Raw genomic sequence first — 17,080 nt, 5'->3', positions numbered from 1 at the left:
TTTAAAAAAGAATGCCATTACTAATGAACATCCATGTTAGTTCAACATAGTGCCTGTTAAACAAGACACAGTAAAATATTTTTAATGTATTAAAGTAGTAATTCTTCTTTGCAAACCAGCAGGAGTCTTTTGTAAATATTTTTATTGCTAATATTGAAAACCCTGAGGAGAAAAAAAAAAAAAGAAATGTCTTTTCAGAATATCCCTCCTCTAAAACTAGTTGACTCAAATCAGTTCTCCCTATAAGTTTCAGCGATCTCTATATGATTTGCACTACCTAGAAAGTGAGGAAGAAAGAGAATAAAGTATCAACAGAAACAAATGTCACTCTTTTTTTTTTCTCTTTAACCTTCAGGATCAGGGGGGAAAAAAAAAAAAACCAAAACCTTCTTTGGTCAGATTGCTCTCCCAAAATTGAAACAAATGGTGAAACCCTATTCTTAAATTAGCAGAGATATAATTATCAAATGTGAGACACTGGACTGTATTAATAAACTGGGGAGAAAAGTCCTTTCTCAGACATTTGAGGACAACTGGAGTTGCACATTCTAGCGACATCCTCACATATCTGGCAAGTTTGACTTAATACTGTCCCAGCTTTACAGAAAAATATTTCTCTAAAGAGCTCTAAGTACTTTCAAACATTTGTCATTTATCTTCACAAGATCCTAGCAAGGAAGGTTACTGCAGATAACTTCTATCTCCATCTCAGAGTTGGAAAAACTGAAGCTCTGAGTCACTGGAAGATTAATCCAGTAAACTGGTAGTCTGACAAGAGCAGAGAATAGAACCAACTACCAGGCCAGTGATCTGGTCACGCTTTCTTTAGTCATTAACATAAGAGCCTGAGAAAGAACAAGAGTCCATGAGGATATTGAACCTGTCTGTTGAAGGAATACCCTGAACATCAATTTAATTATTACCATAACTTGGTGGAAAGTTTTCTCAGTCTTCTCTTTAATGTTAGAAACCACTTTGTGAGCCAAGGACATGAACAGACACTTTTCAAAAGAAGACACTGATATGGTTTGGCTGTGTCCCCACCCAAATCTCATCTTGAATTCCCACATGTTGTGGGAGGAACCCGGTTGGAGGTAACTCAGTCAATAGGGTCACGTCTTTCCCATGCTGCTCTCGCAATAGTGAATAAGTCTCACGAGATCTGACCATTTTAAAAAGAGGAGTTACCCTGCACAAGCTCGCTCTCTCTGCCTGCTGCCATCCATGTAAGATGGGACTTGCTCCTCCTTGCTTTCCACCATGATTGTGAGGCTTCCCCAGTCACATGGAACTGTAAGTCCAATTAAACTTCTTTCTTTTTTAAATTACCCAGTCTCAGGTATGTCTTTATCAGCAGCATGAAAACGGACTAACACAAACATATATGTGGCCAATAATCATATGAAAAAAAAAGTTCAACATCACTGATCATTAGAGAAATGCAAATCAAAACCACAATGAGATATTATCTCACACCAATCAGAAGAGCTATTATTAAAAAGTCAAAAATAACAGATTCTGGCAAGGTTATGAAGAAAAAGGAGTGCTAATACACTGTTGGTGGGAGTGTAAATTAGTTCAACCATCATGAAAGACAGTGTGGAGACTGCTCCAAGACCTAAAGATATAAATACCATTTGACTCAGCAATCCCATTACTGGGTATATGCCCAGAGGAATAGAAATCACTCTACTATAAAGACACATGCATGTGTATGTCCATTGCAACACTATTCACAGCAGTAAAGACATGGAATCAACCTAAATGCCCATCAATTACAGACTTCAATAAAGAAAAATGTGATACATATACACCATGGAATACTATCAGAGGTTGGAGGGTCTATCAGAGGGTGGAGGGAGAGGAACAGGAATATAATTAATGGGTACTAGGCTAAATAGCTGGGTGATAAAATAATCTTTACAACAAACTCCCATGACAGTTTACCTACATAACAAATCTGCTCACGCACCCCTGAACTTAAAAAATTTAAAAACAACCACTTTGTCAGAAAGATAATCATATTTGCCTTTTTTTTATTATAGATGATTAAAAAAAAATTTTGTAGAAATTAATGATAATGGTAACTACTTCTGATGTCTCACTTATGAGATATTCTTAAGTAAGGCTTAATTTTTATAAAGAACAAGAATATAAAAAAGTGTAATACTTGACTAGCACTCATACTGGAGGAGTGTCAAACAGGTCATTTAATTCAAATTTTGACATGCTCTGTGTAGACCTAGCACTGCTCCAAGTTCAAATATATTACTAACTTTAATATTTGAGCGGGTTGACTATCACATAAAATCCTCATGATCATTTAACCTTCTCACCTTAACCCCCTCAAAATCCCCAACCTTGAAAAACTCAGATACTACAGCTCCTTGAAGACAAATAAACCTACATGAATAAAGACAAAGACATTAAAGTCTTTCTCAGAAAATACTAGCAGTGGCCGGGCGCGGTGGCTCACACCTGTAATCCCAGCACTTTGGGAGGCTGAGGCAGGCGGATCACCTGAGGTCAGGAGTTCAAGACCAGCCTGGCCAACATGGCAAAACCCCATCTCTACTAAAAATACAAAAATTAGCCAGGTATGGTGGTGGACGCCTGTAATCCCAGCTACTCAGGAGGCTGAGGCAGGGAGAACTGCTTGAACCTGGGAGGCACAAGTTGCAGTGAGCCAAGATTGCACCACTGCACTCCAGCCTACGCGATGCAACAAGACTCCATCTCGGGGTAAAAAAAAAAAAAAAAAAAAAAAAAAAACACTAGCAGCAGTTCTCAAAGTGTGCTACTCAGACCAGCTGAATCAGTTAGAAATGCAAATCTTTAGGCCTCACTCCAAATTAACTAAATCAGAAACTCTGGGCCTGGGGCCCAGTAATCTGTGTTGTATCAAGCCCTACTGACGATTCTGGTATACACCAAAATTTGAGAACTACTGCTCTCTGAGAAAAGCTGGCAATATTAAGAGCAGGTCCCCTCTTGGCAGCTTGACAGAGAAAGTGACCTAACCATAGATCACCAGTTCATGCCTCTTACCTCCTGTACCTCTCGGGTTGGCTTCTCCCTTGCTGTGCTGTAACCTTGTGGAGAATGTGCCACCTGGGTCACATTTTGCTGTTCTGCTGGATCAGGTTTTCGAAGGCTTGGAATCCTATTCAGAGTATCTTTCAGTTGTTTATATTCTGCAACTTGAGTCTGCATATAAATTGCACAATTGGATACAAATTGCACAATTTGAGGAGGGACTCTATGAATGCCCATTCATAGATGGGCATTTGGGTACACTGTAAAACTAGACAAAAATATTGTACCTAAATACAAGTTAGAAAAACAGGCAGATTGTTTCCATGCATTAACTATTCTTACTTGGGCATGTTAATCATTTTTGAGCACATGCAAATTAGAAATAGAGCTGAAGGAAACAGAAAAAATGTCTAAGACAGATGTTAGTTTCCCATACTACACTGAAGTCAGAACTTTTGTAAATAACTTACTAATATAAATATCACTATTAAAAGTAAGACCGCCATGTGATGTTTTATCATATTAAAAAATCCATTAAAAACTCACACAATAATAAAAATACAAGTGCAGATACTTTTTACCAATATGATCTGAGTAAAATCTTTCAGTAGAAAGGAGTCATAGGTTTAAAATAAATTTTAAATACAACCACGCACATACACACACACACACACACGTATAAATTACTCAGGCTACCATTTTCCCCCTCAGTTAATTCGTGCTCAGATAGAATCCCTTATTTGCCAGAATGTTTCCTACACTGTGCTCAGTGGTTTCTGGAAAACAGTGGCACAGCTGTGATACAGACTGGATTTTTATCCTCGATTCTGAATGATCTTTTCTTCTAAAGTGACAAAGGTACTAACATAGGTATAGGACTAGAATCTGCTCATACAGCTGCATCTGTGTGTATATGGGGTGGGATGTGTGGATATCTGTGTAATATTTTTAATACAAGGAGCTAGAAAATTAGAAAAAAATAAATTAATTAACAAAATCAAGAGACACTGTGTATACTTTGCTCATTTATACACCAATACTGTTATCCTGAAAACAAATATCATGTGTGTAAACAGGCATATAAACACACGCAGAGAACACAGAAGTCTTTTTCTCAACAAGCTTCCCAGACAGGGCCACCTCCTCAGTGTGCGGGGCACAGCAGGTGAGTGGGGCCAGAACCCACCAGCATTCCTGCTGCCATGGCTATGCAGCATGGCACACTGCTCTTCCACCCTGACAGAGGTGCTTTTTTGCTTTTTTCTAATGTACACTAGGGTAATGAAATCTGCTTGCTAAATAATTCCCAGGGCACTGCCTTTTAATAATTTTGTACAAAACTGCACCATATGACTAGCAATGGCTTTTATCTGAGAAATCTAAATATTTGCAAACCAACTTTCGTGGTAAAAAATAAATGACATCCACATAGCAATGCTTTTAATATTTTAAGATAAATATGGAGCAATCCACAAAACTTAATTCTACTCCTTCTTTCTCCTAGATACATAATCTTTGAAGGCAGTAATTGTGTGTTGCACAATTAGGGACCATATTAAAAATGTAGGCTCCTGGTCCCCTACTCTTGAAATTATAATTCAACAGGTCTAGGGCAAAGCCCAGGTACCTGTGATGCAGGAAGTCTCAAAAAATACCACTTAAGAGTTGAGCGTGATTTCAAAGTCAGGATAACCTGAACTTCAGCCTCGGTTCTGGTCATTGATTTTGGGCCGCTACTTTACTTCCCTTTTCATCTCAGTTTATTTAGTTATAAAAGGGTACAATATTATATAACTCACAAGGTTGTGAGGATTAAATAAAATGCTCAACTACATTTAAAAATCAAGTTGTCAAGGCAGAATCTCCTAAGATGATTTACATGAGAAATGCAGGTGCCTGAAACAGCATTTGTTTTTTTAAGGAGATTTGGGGTAAGTCTTAATACGTAATATGGTGTTACAGACGGAATGTTTGTGTCCTCTCAAAATTCATATGTTAAAATCCAAAGCTCCAATGTGATGGATCAGGAGGCAGGGCCTTTGGCAGGTAATGAGGTCACAAGGGTGAAGCCCTCCAGAATGGGATTAGAGCCCTTGTAAAGGGATCCAGGAGAGTTTTCTTGGTCTACTTTCTGCCATGTGAAGATACAAGGAGAATTCAACAGTCTGCAACCTGGAAGAAGAGGGCCCTCACCAGAGTCTGACCATGCTGGCATCCTGATCTAGGACTTCCAGCCTCCAGAACTGTGAGAAATACATTTCCACAGTTTATAAGCCAACCAGTCTAGGGTGTTTTGTTATAGCAGTCCCAAGTGACTAACACATATGACTCTAATTAAGGATTGCACCTAGTTCTGACACCTTTTTTTAAGGCAGGACAAACCTTCAGCATTCTCCCAAACACAGATATGTCAATAAATAGAATATTATAACCATAGGTTAAGTTAAAAAGAAATTTTTTTTTTTTTTTTTTTTTTTTTTTTTGAGATGGAGTCTTGCTCTGTCACCCAGGCTGGAGCACAGTGGCGCAATCTCGGCTCACTGCAGCCTCTGCCCCGCTGGGTTCCAGTGACTCTGTCTCAGCCTCCTGGGTAGCTGAGATTACAGGCGCACACCACCATGCCTGGCTAATTTTTGTATTTTTAGTAGAGACGGGGTTTCACCATGTTGGCCAGGCTGGTCTCAAACTCCTGACCTCAGGTGATCCGCCCGCCTCAGCCTCCCAAAGTGCTGGGATTACACGCATGAGCCACCGTGCCCGGCCAAATTTTTTTTTTCTATTATAAAACCCTGTCAGTAATATTGTCAGGGTGCTACTCCAGAATTTGGTTTTGGTCATCAAATAAATGATTTTACTTATCTTTTTATGGATTTTCAAATTGTTGCTCAGTCTAACATTTATGGCCATTACAGCACACAGAGCACTCAAATCAGTTTGTCACATTTATAGTAAGAAGAACAGCCTATATAAAATAACACTTGACAAAATTTTTTATAAAAAAGATGTGAAATGAAATGATCCCTGATGTCAATTTCATTTATACACATGTAAAAAAATCACTACACAACTACAGGTTAGGAGGAGATACCTAATCAATGACTGTCTAGAAAAGGAATCTCACAAACACAGATGCTACAGCCTCTGAGATGGGTCAGGGACAGAAAATTGTACCTTTTAATAATTTTATAAAGAAAAGAAAACCAACATGGGTTTCCTGATGAGCACAGATAGTTTACCTTTGCTCTTTTATCATAATTCCTCCAGTAGGAATAAAAGTGAAGATCTAGTTTACAGCAGCAACTAAACTAGCCATTCCTGTTTCCTTGCTTCTACTAGAAAGCCGCATAACACTTAGCATGAAATGGCTTTAATAAGCTCTCCAACACTTGTATTTGTTCCCCTGTTCATTCAGTAAATATATATTGAGGGCCTGCCTTGTGCCAGGGGGCTGTTCTAGGTTTGAACAAATGGAGCTTATGACTCTTGTTTTTCCTTCTCTGTTGACTCTTCTTTTCTGTAATTTGACCGACAACACATAAGCCTCGTTCCAAAAGGAGGGTGTGCAGGCTAGAATGCTGGGAGCAAGGCAGACACAGAAGAAAAAGTCTGACAACAGTTTATTTCGGTAGCTAGCAGCATAAAATCCTACAGATACAACACCAAGAGTCAACACAGATCAGATAGTTGCAAAAGACCATATATGTGAGATCATTTCTGTGATTTAAACAAGTATGAGACGACTGCACGTAGGGACTGCAGTGAAAAGAAATGATCATAAATGTACTGCACAACCAGTGCAAAAAATAATCAAAAGTTTATTTAATGTTTTATTAACTGAACTTTGAAAGCATGCATGGTTCTCAGGATTAGGATAGCTCTGTCCTAAGGAACTCACTGAAGATTGGCTTGTAAGAGACTACATGCATAAAGGAATTGAGAAATGTTAAGCAGACTTGTAAAAAGAACCCACAGAGGCTGCTACCCTTCTAACCTGTGCAGCAGCTAGTGCACTCTTGTGGTCTTCCAAAGTCACTACAAGTTGTTCATGCTCCGAGAGTAAATTCTTATGTTGTTGCTACACAAAAAAGAATTTTACATGTTGAGCTTTAACATTCTATGACAAATTCTTCTTTGGCTGATCGTGATATGGCTACCCAAACGTTACTTGCTTATTTATTTGTTGTTGTAGCAGCATGTGTTAAGTTTAAAAATCATTGTAGAGAGAACACCACACTTTATGTAGTATTCCAAAATCTAAAATGTGCTACCCAAATACCATAATTATTTATTTATAATTAAATCAAAACCAAAGAAACAAACCTCTCATTATTAGTAAACTTTTATAAATAAAAAGCTTATTAAAGTGTAACTATTTAGCATGATAATAATTTCAGTATTAATGAGAACATTTAGATTTTCAGAACATCTTTTAGCTTACAATGCTGAAGTGGTAAAAATATTAGGTACACTCTAGTTAATGCAAAGCCCACAACAACAACGTGGATTTGTAAAGCAGGCCAATTAGGGAATGACTTTTAAAGTCATTCTACCAAGTACAGCAGACAAACACTAAATACTGAAACGTTTGGCTTTTACCTTGACATCTTGAAGCTGTGTATGTATGTCTTGGTGTGCTTTCCTTAGTTGTCTATTCTCTTCTCTCAAATTGTATACAGTTTCTATTTTAGAAAAAGAAGGATCACACATAAAGTCTTGAAACTTCCAGGATTCTGTTTCTATTATTTTCATATCTAAAGCCACCTATAACTTATTTTAGAATTTACTTTGAACTCAGACAACATAATATTCAAAATCAACAAAAATTGTATTGGGATGTAGCATGTTTTTAGCTGGACATCTCAATCCATTCTGGTTCAGTACTTTAAATGCTTTTAAGTAACTTTTGCATTACAGACAAAAGATAAGGAATTTTCGTTACCTAGGAATTAAATATGAGATGTTTATGTTAATAAGCAAACCCTTAGGAATAAAATGTAATGGGTAGGTGTATTCAGATTTGAATCTCTTCACAAATTAAAAACAAACCTTCAGCATTTCAGTCAAATTTTTTAAAGTAATTTAAAATTTTAAAGATACATAAAAATAATCAGAAAGCATAGACCCTTAACCCTTTGTAGTACTGCCTCATGACTAACTCCTGCATGTCTTTTTGTTGTAACTTACTTCTTTTGAAATGCTTATAGAGAAACATTGCAAAAAACGTATAGAGTGGTCCTAAGGACCCAACACCCAGCTTCCCATCATGATGACATCTTATATAAATATAGTACATTACCAAAACCAGGAAACTGGGTCACTACAATGAACTAAACTACAAACATTATTTGGACGTGACCACTGTTTTTGCATGCACCATACGCCTCTGAAAACCAATTATCTCACTTTAAACTCATTTAGCACCCTTTTTTTTTTTTTTTTTTTCTGACAGTCTCTCTCTGTTGCCCAGGTCAGAGTGCAGTGCAATGCCCCAGCAATGTATTTAATTTTAGTGCAATCTTGGCTCACTGAAAGAACCTCCATCTCCTGGGTTCAAGCGATTCTCCTGCCTTGGCCTCCCAAATAGCTGAGATTACAGGCATGCGCCACCATGCCCGGCTAATTTTTGTATTTTTAGTAGAGACGGAGTTTTGTCATGTTGGCCAGGCTGGTCTTTAACTCCTGACCTCAAGTGATCTGCCCGCCTAAGTGCTAGGATCACAGGCGTGAGCCACCGTGCCCAGTAGAAAGTGGGGAAGACGACGTGTGTCTTGTGATTAATCTGGAGTTCACCTAAATATTTCATTGTAGAATGCACTGGTTTCTTTCTCCAGGACTCACATGCACTCAGAAAAGTGATATATTTTGTTCCATATTACTATGAAAATATCTAACACAGATGTTGATGGGTAGCAAATTTATGAGCAACGATTCTAGATGCTTTATGTAAATTATTTCTCACACCAGTTCCACAAGGTTGATATTTTTATGATTATCCCAGTTTTACAGGTAAGACAATGAAGCCCACAGTTGTCACACAACCTAACCCATGGTCACACAGCTAGTAAAGAAGCCAAGATTCACCTGTGCAGTCTGACTGTAGAACTTGAGCTTTTTTCAGTTACTATTGGCAATCAACAGTAAGTCTCTGCTCCCTTGGAGATTTTTAGAAATATATGGAGCAAGTTTTGATTGTGGCAGTAACTGAGAAACATTATAGCATTTAGTGGGTAAGGATCAGAGATGCTATATGTCTCACAACTCAGTTAAGAGAAAAATTGTCTTACTCAACAGGGCCACGTGCCCCACTGAGATACAACAGAATAATCTACGATATAACAGAATACACTACATAGTCTATTCTGTTTCCCTAAACAAACCCAAATAGATGAAGACACATGTGAAATGTTACAAAGAAAAAGTGGCTGATAAAGGACCACATGATAAATGTATATCAATCACCACTCAAAACAACAGTATACAGTTGCACTGAAACATTAATATCAGTACTTATGTAGAGATAAACTAGCTAATTAGATTTCCAAATACCTTTTAGCTTAGAAAGTTCTTGTTCTTTTTCTTGCTGCAGCTGCAAGTATTTTTGCTTATGGTCATTAAATGTTCTACTGAAGTCTTCCCCTTGTTTGCGATGTTCCTCTTCCAAGTCACTGTGCTGTTTCTTTAGCTCCTCGTGTTGGCTCTGCAAAGATGAAAACTTGAGTAGAAATATACATTCTCTGAAGTATATGAGAGTTTATTTCTTGACAGCACAGTAAACAAAAACAAATGAAAGCAAGAAAGCATGAACAAATGAAGAAATAGGCTTCGTTTTTCTCAAGTTGCTTTAATTTGTGCAGCTTCCCTCCATTTACCCTGGATTTCAAATGAACAGTTGGGATCACAGCCAAAGATAATTTTCCTCTTAATTTTTAAGAAGTTAGCATGAGAGATGGAAAAGGGAAAAATGTGGGAAAATTCCCAGGGACACAAATTACTGTGGAAACAAGGTAAGGCTAATGGCAAAATTATCCCTCCCTGGGTATTATGGATTTCCTCTTTTGATCTGATGTTTTCCCAGCAATGCCTTTAATTTTTCTTCTTTGGTATTTCAGCCTTTCTGGTAACTCAGTTTAAAAGAGAGAGAGTAAATGAGACTTTTCCCTTTGGAAATAGTAATCAACTGTTTAGAGAATTGACTTTTATTTACCTTATTTCTGATTATAATCCTACAATGTAATCATGATCCAGATAAACGCTACAGTCTCCAAGTGCTTAATGTGAAAGCATGCTTTGCTTTAATTCATTTACTGCTCTCTTGATAATAAGAAAAGATTCCGGTTTCAATAAAAAGTGCATGCCCTACCGATATTAGAGGGAAAGATAAGAGCAAACAGAGAGCGAGGCGAAGGCATGGTGGGGTGGAGATGCTGGCATGAAGTGCATGCTGTGAAGGGCATAACTGCACGCTGCCTGTCTCTTCCAGCTTGACAGAAACAATGATTCTCTTCCTGACACACAATAATGAGTTTTACTCAAGGACCAAGGAAGGAGAATCTTTAAATAATAAATTATGTTCCCGTGGTAAGTAAAAGGACATTTATTAAATATTAGTAACAAAAAGGAAGCATTTTAATAGTTCTACAGCCTCCAGTCTGTGTAAGATAAAATAAAATGTCTAAGGAAAACCACTGTGAGAAAGTAAATGAACATAAAACCCTAATGGATAGAGAGAAGAAGAAAATTAAAAATGAGGTAACCGAGAGCCTGATTTATAAGAAAATATGTAATGATTTTAAAATGTTCTATGTAATCAAGTGATAAATATGATGAGCCATTACAACTATATACAATTTTTAGCCAAATATGATTTTAATATGCCACATTACAATACAAATCAACTTCTGTAAACTTTATCTTTAATCACTTTAAAGGCCAATAGTCAGTTCAAGTATTAGTTAATCCTTTCTTTTATTCATAAATAACAACTTTAGATTACTCACTTTCAACATCTGATGTTGGACATTCAGTGCACTGTACCTGCTATTGGAATCTTGCTGTAAATAAAAAAAAAGAAAGCACAAAGATAAATATGGCTCTCTTGTTAAACACAGCTTAAAGTACTTTAAAATATAACTTCATTTATTTCACTTGCCTACAGTAAAATGAATTCTACACTTGAACCAAGATGTCGCTGGAGCCATCGATTTAACAGAGAAATGAAGTTTTAACATTCCCCTTAGTTTGCTAGATTTTAGAATAAAAAAGCAGGATATGAAATCATAAAACGGTAGCTTGACAGAGCCCTTAGAGATGATTTCCTTCCACTTTCATATTCAGAAGAACTGGAGCCCAGACACACAAACTTGTCCTGAGACACAGAGTCACCGAGTCACCGCGCAGGGCTACTATATGTGCTGGGTGCTTGAGGTAAGAGGGAAGAAGAAATAAACCAATGAGGAGCGGGCCTCACAAGCTGAGCATGCCTTTAAGGGGGAAGAGAAAAGGCACTGTCTTACCCTGAACTTCAGCGGGTAAGAAATTCTACATACATGATTTTACCCCAGTGAGGCTCTATTTTACAGAGTGAGAAACTGAGTAAAGATTAGGAACCCGCCAAGAGCAAACATTTCATCAAGTAGCAGACCCAGGATTGAAACTTGAGCCTAAGTCTCTGGCTTAACTACATGTCCTGAGCTCCAGGTTCCAGGAGTATATCTTTGTGTTCCTGAAGGGCATCTTCACATATGGACCCGATAGTCCCGGGTAGCCATAACCAGTCAGTATGCAAAAGACACCTGATTGTTTTCCCTCCCTATGCTATGTTGTTTATGTTTAGGTACCATATCCCTCACTTTACCCTGCCAGCACAAGTATACACTCATGCCATTTTTTCATATTTTTATAACTTCTAAAATGAACTGCATTTTTGCTACCTCACTTTACTGCTTTAATTTGTAAGGAAATTACAAGTGCACACAGTTTTGGTTAGTGCTTTTAAAAGCAAGTAAGAGTTGAAAGCTGATGGCCTCCTGGGCTACCAAAGGAAGTGACTCTTCTCAGTTTTTTTATTTTGAGATAGGGTCTGGCCTGTTGCCCAGGCTGGAGTACAGTGGTGGGATCGTAGCTCATTGAAGTTTTAAACTCCTAAGCTCAAGTGATCTTCTGCCTCAGCTCTCAAGTAGCTGGGAATAGAGGCATGTGTACCATCATGTCCAACTAATATTTTGTACTTTGAAGTCTTGCTATTTTGCACAGGCTGGTCTCAAACTCCTGATCTCAGGCAATCCCCCTGCCTCAGCCTCCCAAAGTTTCGGGATTACAGAAGTGAGCCAACTCGCTTGGCTTCTTCTTAGTTTTAATACCTCAAAATATCAATGTTTTTCAATTAATGCTTATATACTTTTCTCAGAGTAAGAAAAAGACTATCTTTTACCCAGTTAATTTGGACTTTAAAATATTTTTAAATGCCAATATCATTCATCCCTTCACCCATTCCACAAACATTCTTAAATGCAAACTCTAGGCCAGGTCCTGTGTTGGATGCTACACATGTGAAGGCAAACTGAAATAAATCTTATATTCTATAAAAAAGAGAGACTGCAAACAAATAAATGAAATAATCTTCTTTTTATAGTTGAACATTAAGGTTAATCCCAGTTTATCCCTATTATCAATAATGTGATAAGTAAAGGTAAGTTTTAAAACAATTTTTAAAGTCAGCCAAAAAATACAAATAAATAAAAAGTATGTCAGTCCGATAACCCCAAGGATCAACAAAGTAAAAGAGTTTGCAACTATATTTCTCTCTCTTTCAAGTTTTATGAAAACAAATTAAGGAAAACAACAAAAAAACCCCAAAACTTACCCTTCCTTTATTTAACGTTTCTTGTGCTTCTAACTTATAAACAAGAAAATCTAGAAAATACAAGATGGAAAAAAACAGTGATAATTCACTATACAGATTCTAAACATCTAAAGAAATAAAGGCAAATTTTACTCAGGCTTGCAAAAGTGTTTTAGGTTTAAAACAATCTACTTGGTGATTTACATACTTTATTTTGGCTCTTTGGTTTAGAAAGAATTGCAAAAAACATACATCTTCCTCTTTACCTTACAGCTGTAAATCTTGCATCCACAAAATCCAAATTATAGCCAATAGATTAAAAGTGCTTTTAAAATATCTCTGTGATAACTCTCCTTGAAATTTAGGAGGGAAAAAACGGAGCACATCTGAAGACAGAGGTGATTTATCGCTATCCACTAGATGGCACACTAAAATCATTCAGTTCCTGAAAACAGACATCAAGCCAGCCAAGCCATCTTTAATGCTTTGAAAACTTTATTATCCACTAGATGGCTCTATAAAATCACTCTGCATTTGAAGACAAGGAGAATCCAAACCTTATCAAAACATTTTAATGATGTTGAATTTCTATTCTTCACACAGGCTCAATCCAAGTAAAAGGTCCTAACCAATACTGCCCCTCCTCTGCTATCCTCTTCCTTCCCACCAAGGTAGGCAGACAGAATACTTCACTTAAATTTCAAGACGTATCATAAAACATGAATAAATAAATATCAGAATGCAGATAACTTCAAATCATCAGCTGTATAAGGCCTGTGTTTTATGGAAAAATTCTGATTAAAAACTGACAGCATTGCCTAGTGGCTGACCTAAATGTTAACTTTCAAACTGAATCAAGTGATGTGTCAATAAAAACTTTCACAAGGTAAAAAACAAGTGCATAACTTAAAATATAATGGACAATGGGATCAATTCATTATGGTATACATACATGCGTGTGTGTATAAAATTTGTCATATTCTGGACAATGCATGCTGTTAATTTCCCCCGCCCCCCGCCCCCTGGATATCTGTGGACAGAAGTTCCAGGTGTAAGTAATATACCTGTTTAATACTCAGATGAAAAATTATGTTATTCCTGAAATAATAAGTATAACCAATATATGAGCTATCACATGGTGGCATAAACTGAATAGAATATTCTAAATCCAATCCTGTATAAGGATTATTGCACAATGCATAACATATTACTTGACATGTTTTTCTCTGTCCACCTATCTGACTTTGGGTTGATTTGAGAAATATCTTAGCCAAAAAAAAAAAACAACAGTAAACCAAGTATATGACACGTCAAAGAAGAGTACTGGAAAAACAGAGCATGAAGTATTTATTTACTTACCTTCTTTTGCTTTTTTATGTTCAAGTCTTTCCTTTTGCAAGGATTTCTCTAATCTTGATCTGTGTTCATAAACAACTGGAAAAAAAAGAGTTAAAGTTTTTGTCTTCAAAGAATTAGAAATTTAAAAGTAAAATTAACATCAATTTCTACAACAGGAAGAAAATGGTGTAGAGTCCTTACACAATTTAAATAAAAACATCTGTATTTTAAGTTCCCCTTTCCAGGTAAAGAACAGACATACTAATAGGCATAATTCTGGGCTGACTCCCATCCAGCCTGCCCTTTTCTAAAGCCAGTACTCTGAATGATGCTTCCTCCTTCTTTGCCTGCTCCCTTTCCTTCTAGGCCTCCTAAATGCAAGTGTCTGTTTGAGATTTTTTTTTTCCTGTCTTCCTGGGCAACCCTGTTCAATCTCATGACTTTCAACCATCATCTGCACAGCAGTTACCCCTCCATCTATACTTCCACCTCTGGCTTCTCTCTCAGACCCTAGAAGCGTATTTTCTCCTAAATATTCCCTAAGGACTACAAAGTCAACATGATCTGCATCTGAATTAAGGCTGTCTGGATCCATAAGGAGACCTCAGCAGCATACTCCTGGGATGAAACAGGAGCTGTATCTTCTTCCTCCTCCCACGTCAAGGAAAACAGACTAGAGAAGCACAGAAACAGAGAAGGGAGGGACCCTCCAAAGAATTTATAAAAGGGTCCACAAAAGAACCAGTCAGGTTCACCATCAGCCACAGCCAGAAGAACCCAGCGCAAACCGACGTTCAGTTCTGTAAGACCTTTCTGCCCTTTATCCTTCCTCCCCACCCAGTCTACTCTGAAGAATCCAGAGTTGCCTGGTGAGAAGGGATGAAGAGTAGATGTGTTCGGGAGAGAACTGGGGAGAAGAGGCCTACCACAACTCTCCTTCCCACTGCAGGCTCCACACCTACAGCAAACTGGACGGGAGGGAGAAGCCTTACCTTTGAATGAACTGTCCTGGACTAGACCAGGCAGAACAATTAATGAACCAAGACTGTGTGTTTACGAATACAAGTTTTGAACTATTTTTTGCTTTTAATCTGAGAGAAGTTAGTGAAGCAAACAAGTTTGTCTAAGATTTCATCCAGGAACAGAAAACTCAGCTCCACAGAATGGTTTGAATAGGCACTGAAGGAGAGGAGAACGGAGTAAATTAAAATTCTGATCTACCCTTTGAATCCTGTTTGTTCAGCATTATGGTCAAATATGATCTCATTCTTGGCAAGCTAAGCCAAACGTGTTACTCCATTCTTTGGCCAGTTACAAGTTCCCCATGACTACATACAATTTAAGCATCAATCACTGGTTGACCATATAACAATTCACAGAACAGCCCCAACACTACCGGCTGCTGCCAAAGTCATCAGGGTCCCAGAACACTCCCTTTCCCCATCCCTGCAACAACCCCTTGCTGCTTAAGGGACTGCCTCTCTTCTTGCCCTTTCTCCATTGCTATGGTGGCCAACAACCAACTACCACTGTTCTCCTTCCAGGCTGGCCATTATCTCCTGAGTTCTACACCTTCTCCCCATACTGTGTCTTTCCTTGTCATCCCATATAAAACTTCCATTCTCAGGACTCCATCTATTATCATCATAGGCCCTACCTCTATTCACACCTCTGCTAACATCTCCGGCTCTAACTCCTAGAATGCCTGTGACCACTCAAATTGGTATGGTGTGGTCCTCTGATGACATGCCTACCTCAATCTCAACTTTCCCCTCATCCATAGGCTGTCATTGCAATAATCCTTGCCTCATCCCCTTCCTCTACCAGATAATCCTTTTCCCCTGCATTATTATTATAAAGGAATTCAATAAAACTCTGTATTTATGGCATCTCTACTATGTATCTGGACAGAAGTGTAAAACTGGGCTAAAAGTAGTTGTGTTCTAAAAAGTTTGGTTGCGAGTCCACTGCTAAGTAGTAGTATTTTTTCAAACATATACATGTATGGAATATAAGCCCCTTGGACAATCATTAAAATCCTTTCAAAACTAAGAGGTTCCTTGGATTACAACTAATAGCCCTATCTTAAATTAAGTTTGGAATAAAAAAGGGAGAGTGTAAGATTAGCCCTATAGAACATCACAAAGCCAAGCCCTGGACTGCGCACTCACAGTCTTTGAGAATTTCCTTGAGGTGGGGGAGACATATAGAGAAAGAGCTAAATTACAATACTATCATGATAAAACAGAGGCAAGAATCCTGGCTAACACGGTGAAACCCCGTCTCTATTAAGAAATACAAAAAACTAGCCGGGCGAGGTGGCGGGCGCCTGTAGTCCCAGCTACTCGGGAGGCTGAGGCCGGAGAATGGCGTGAACCCAGGAGGCGGATGCTTGCAGTGAACATGTAAGTTCCCCAGCTGGAAGGAAAAACACTCCCTTTACCGCCAATCCACTGGCCAAAGTTCTCACAGTCTGGGTAGAAAGTTATAAAGGCATAAATATGCCAGTTAAAATATTGCACTAATGGACATACTATAGATTGAATTTCAGCAATCATGCAAAGTTTTCAAAGAAAGGAACAGGTGAACTATCCAAGATCCTAAAGCAGCAAGTCCCCAGTATAGGCAGAAATAATTCTAACCTAGCAACACCTGTAATAATAATAAAACCCAGCAGCATAGTCAAGAAAAACAGACAAGGCAGACTGTTCATTACCCACCCCAGTCACCTCAGACTAAATGTTAAACATTATTGTAGAAGGTTAAAGATAGAGGGGAAAAAAGCTGAATTTGCAAATTACAATCTGGTGGAATTGTTGTTTACTCTATAAAATGCAGCAGCAATCAAGGTAAACTCACTTTTAC

At 37.9% G+C, this 17,080-nt stretch overlaps 1 protein-coding gene across 6 annotated transcripts in view; it reads right to left on the bottom strand.

The window, feature by feature from the left end:
- The window catches only part of GOLIM4 (golgi integral membrane protein 4), a 79,519-nt gene that overhangs the window by 18,945 nt on the left and 43,494 nt on the right, over positions 1–17,080 (bottom strand). For 3 of the 6 annotated variants that reach the window (XM_009201399.3, XM_003894862.4, XM_017955728.2), the window contains exons 2-8: positions 14,237–14,311; positions 12,899–12,948; positions 11,034–11,087; positions 9,583–9,733; positions 7,633–7,715; positions 7,028–7,111; positions 3,049–3,207 (exon numbers count right to left, since the gene is read on the bottom strand). In XM_009201399.3, the coding sequence (XP_009199663.1) occupies positions 3,049–3,207; positions 7,028–7,111; positions 7,633–7,715; positions 9,583–9,733; positions 11,034–11,087; positions 12,899–12,948; positions 14,237–14,311 (656 nt within the window). The remainder of the gene's footprint in view (positions 1–3,048; positions 3,208–7,027; positions 7,112–7,632; positions 7,716–9,582; positions 9,734–11,033; positions 11,088–12,898; positions 12,949–14,236; positions 14,312–17,080) is intronic. The other 3 variants (XM_017955729.2, XM_017955730.2, XM_009201400.3) reach the window with 2 other exon arrangements.

The sequence above is a fragment of the Papio anubis genome, chromosome 2 (genome assembly GCF_008728515.1).
Source record: "Papio anubis isolate 15944 chromosome 2, Panubis1.0, whole genome shotgun sequence".
NCBI lineage: Eukaryota > Metazoa > Chordata > Mammalia > Primates > Cercopithecidae > Papio > Papio anubis.
This window is presented reverse-complemented; position numbering and strand designations above follow the sequence as displayed.